The 4,232-nt window shown below is 39.0% G+C and overlaps 1 protein-coding gene across 1 annotated transcript in view; it reads right to left on the bottom strand.

Annotated features, from left to right (window-relative positions):
• The window catches only part of MAN1A1 (mannosidase, alpha, class 1A, member 1), a 111,593-nt gene that overhangs the window by 25,794 nt on the left and 81,567 nt on the right, over positions 1–4,232 (bottom strand). Inside the window, exons 5-6 of the mRNA XM_009883147.1 lie at positions 3,591–3,714; positions 1,151–1,244 (exon numbers count right to left, since the gene is read on the bottom strand). Coding sequence (XP_009881449.1) covers positions 1,151–1,244; positions 3,591–3,714 — 218 coding nt within the window. The remainder of the gene's footprint in view (positions 1–1,150; positions 1,245–3,590; positions 3,715–4,232) is intronic.

Here is a 4,232-nt window from a genome sequence, read left to right as displayed (position 1 = left end):
GCCACGAGGATGATCCGAGGGCTGGAGCACCTCTCCTATGAGGAGAGGCTGAGAGAGTTGGGGCTGTTCAGCCTGGAGAAGAGAAGGCTCCGGGGAGATCTTATTGTGGCCTTCCAGCACCTAAAGGGGGCCTACAGGAGAGCTGGGGAAGGACTTTTTACTAGGGCATGTAGTGACAGGACAAGGGGGAATGGCTATAAACTGGAAGAGGGCAGGTTTAGATTAAACATTAGGAAGAAATTTTTTACTTTGAAGGTGGTGAGGCACTGGAACAGGTTGTCCAGAGAGGTTGTTGAGGCCCCATCCCTGAGGTGTTCAAGGCCAGGCTGGACGTGGCCTTGGACAACCTGGTCTAGTGGTAAGTGTCCCTCTCTATGGCAGGGGGGTTGGAACTTGATGATCTTCAAGGTCTATGATACTATGATACTATGAATGGGACGGTGGTAGACTGAACCTAAGTAGGAAAGGTGGAAAAAGAAGTATGCACACTGTGATCCTGCTCACTATGTAGGCTTTGAATGTTATGAAGATCGAAGAAGGCAATGTAAAACAAGAAAAGGCTCAGTCATCAGGAAGGGGCTAAGAAGTTCCAATACTTCAAGCATTTTATTATACTTTTAATTTTGGTGTCTCCAGTAATGGTTCCAAGGGGATTAATGCCATGACAGCTCTGTTTAGTTTGCTTCCTCAGTTGTTGGCATTAAACTTCAACAGAAATCACAGCTAGTATTAATTGGAAAGACTTGTTTTATCTTCAGTGGAGCCACACCACTCTAAAAATACGGAATTTGATTCAGACAAGCTGATAATGTTTCCTTAAACAGCTACTTTAGACAGCACTTTAGATTTTTGAATAGAAGACTTTTGTAGTCTACAAATTCCTTTCCAAAACGATACATATTCAGACATTTCCCTGCTTACACAAACCAAAGATCAAGAAAAAGCACATTAAAATACAGTGAGTAGGATTATTATTTTTATATTTGTAGTATTTTTACATTGTATAGAACCTCAGCTATAATGTGAGTTTTTACACTTATAAAAGTTCTTTATATATCCAAAAAATACATAACAGTAATTGAAAGAAGTTAATGACTACAAAGAGCATACTGATAGACAGGTTATACTACCAAAGAAGTCATCTACTTACGCTGGCCCCATTGGCCGCTGCTAGGATTCAGATAGTTGGGGTAAAGGCCCTCTGGTTTATCCAGTCGATTTAGAACTTTTCGAATATTCATCACCTATTGGAAGGGTACAAAACACTGAGCACTGCTTAATTCGCCCCCCAAAATAAAACAGTGTCAGTACAAAGATCTTAAAGTGCAGATATCTCTAAAAATAAAAAAAATAGTCATATTCAACACATATACCTGAATACCCCTGTGCAATGATATTAGTATTAAAAAAGATCCTCTAAGCTGATATCATCACATAAAAAAGCTCCTCAAAAACTCTGGAGTTTCTACATCAAGTGTCGGTAACGAAACAACACAATAGAAGCAAGCTCCAAAATTCCGGACTTGCCATACAGAATGTCTCGCTGCTCCACAGGATACTGAAATTCACAGATGCTAGTTGCCTTAACTAAGCTCAGCTACTTCAGCATTGTATTCCTCATATACCCAAATCAGAAATGGTATTAAATATTAAGCCTATCACCTAGTTCCGATGCAGAAGTGAATTGTAAAGCAGTTTTGCCTGGAAAGGAGTGCACTGCTGGAACTGAGCTGCGTACAACCAGCTTGCCCAGCAGGAACCCATTGCAGCCCTGAGCACTCCACCGGCACCATTAAGGAGCTCACTACAAATGAGAGGCCTGGTGAAACAATTACAGCCCAGATGCTCTGCAGCTGGAGTTACCCAGGAGCACAATCCATTGCAGAGCACGTGAAATAGTTTATACTGAATTTTAACATTCATGGAAAAGGCAAATGTAGCAACTTGGGAGAATGAAGATCCTGAGCACCACAGACCAGAAATCGTAACAAAAAGATACTGACAGCTTCATTGTAAGTGAGGTAGCTGCTGAGAAAGGAGATAAATTAGCTTACACCAAGCTGCAGAAGAATTTCTGTTGTGGTACACAAACTGCCTTCTGTATCTTGTCACTACATTGCTAACTGCCCAAATGCAAACTGCAACGAGTCCTAGACCTCAATTATTGAATTCTTCTATGAGTACTTCCATGCAAAGCTTATTCCAGTGTTTCTTCTTCTTTATCAGGCGTACCAGCTCTGGAACGGCTTGCCTCAGAGGGCTGTGGAATTGCAATCTCTAAAGGGTTTTAAGAGCAGCTTACATAAACAGATTTCCAGCATCTTGCAGCTATAGCTCGATGCCACTTTGGAAGAAAACCACAGGCTAGGATTTTTAACTTTCATCACACTTTAGTTGTCTCTTAATAGAACAGATGCTACACATTAAATTACCATAAATGTCAGAAGTTAATTAAGTTACCTAGTAAGTTTGTTTCTGGCTGTTCCTGGGTGCTGGCAACCCCCTCCATCCTTCCCCCAGTTCAGATTTGTTTAGGAGAAACTCTGTCTGTAAATTCATCCCTTCAAATTGCTAGGAGTTTGTTTCACAAAATTTATTCCAGTGCTGACAACGGTATCGCAGAAAACTCATTCTGTCCTTTAATTTGGTACAACTAGTGTTCATTTTAGATTTGACCATTGCTTCTAAACCCACTGCTAAACATTTGGAGTCTCATTACTAATTAGATTATTGGATAGATAATATCCATTTTAGCTAACATAGGGCAGTTGGAGTAAAACTACAAAACCAAAACAAGTGGAAGTTTTAATTAGAAAAAAAAAAGATAAATGATACAGTGTATTATAAAAAATAGGACTCGCTGACTATTTATGCACAAATAGCGAAGCAAAATTGCTTAGGTGGGAGAGTTGTTTTCCATAGCTTTCATAAACAAAAAGCATCCACAAGACAATGTTATCAAATTTTGGAAGAATTAGTAAGCACAACAACTGTTTTGTCAAAGGATGGTTTTTATGTTGTTTTTTTTTTCTTCTCCCACAGAAAGTTTAAAGCACATTTCTCAAAGGTCAGTGCAATGGAAGGGCTTTCTGACCTTACTGATAGTAGTGATGTTATACAGCATTTTGAAGAACTAAATTTGCTGAAATCACACAAAGTAGACATGGTGCTTTGCTTCCTACAGGCATCACATATTGAACTAAATTTGCTGAAATCACACAAAGCCAGGCATCACATATGATCCCTAATATAATGTCAATTTTTGTTTTCATCACATCCAGGTGAAGTATTGAAGAAAGCTCGATGGTCTGATTGTTTAATGTGATATTAATTTAGAACATAAACAGAAATCATGTTTCATGGGGCTGGGTAAGTGCTATATACAAGAAGATGCATCACAATGATTTTGAACAGATTTTTGACTTTATAATACAAAACCACGCCACAGTGATTAGAGAAATATCTAGAAAATATCTGCTTCCTGTGACAAAAGCTCACAACTGAGGAAAATCCAAATCTCTTCCCAGAGATACTTTTCTCCCAACATGTTATTTATCTTTTACAACATGATTTTGACTGAACAGTCTAACCTTTTCAGCAAAGACAGGGTTTCCAGACAGGTGGCTCAAGTGTACGAACTCCAGATGCAAAGTCCCAAATTCTGCCAAAATGCTGCTGCCGCCAGAGGCCCATGGCCAATTTCGACCAATTCCACTAAGGTAGGGGGGAAGAGAAATACAGAAAATAACCATGAGCATCTATAAGGGAATACTAATGAAATGTAACAGGTAGTAGATATACTTTTATCAAGAGAAGATAATTAATTTAAAACATATTTAATATCTGCGTAAGAAACCATGCTTCGGCACCCTTCCAAGACTTCGCCATAGGACCTTGAATTACTCCAGTCCAGCCCTGCTTAGGCTTGTAAAATTGCTTCTTGCAACGAGCCAGTCTTTCAGCTCATGAATAGCTCCATTACACATATCACTGTATCAGTGTTTCACTGTACGGTATCATGTTTAAGCATAGCACAAAAAACACTGAGTATGAGAAAACATTCTCATACTTCACCTGTTTTCTTGTATTTAACACAGCACTCTCCAATTCTAACTCTTCCTTCTACAGTGCAATTGTTTATTAACTTAAAATACTGCATGTATACAGCACAGGCTTTAAGTTAGAAGTACTACATGCAGTACATCCTTCTTAATACCTGAGAATTTAATAGA

Source organism: Charadrius vociferus, unplaced genomic scaffold (genome assembly GCF_000708025.1).
Source record: "Charadrius vociferus isolate BGI_N301 unplaced genomic scaffold, ASM70802v2 scaffold230, whole genome shotgun sequence".
In the NCBI taxonomy this organism is placed as follows: Eukaryota; Metazoa; Chordata; class Aves; order Charadriiformes; family Charadriidae; genus Charadrius; species Charadrius vociferus.
This window is presented reverse-complemented; position numbering and strand designations above follow the sequence as displayed.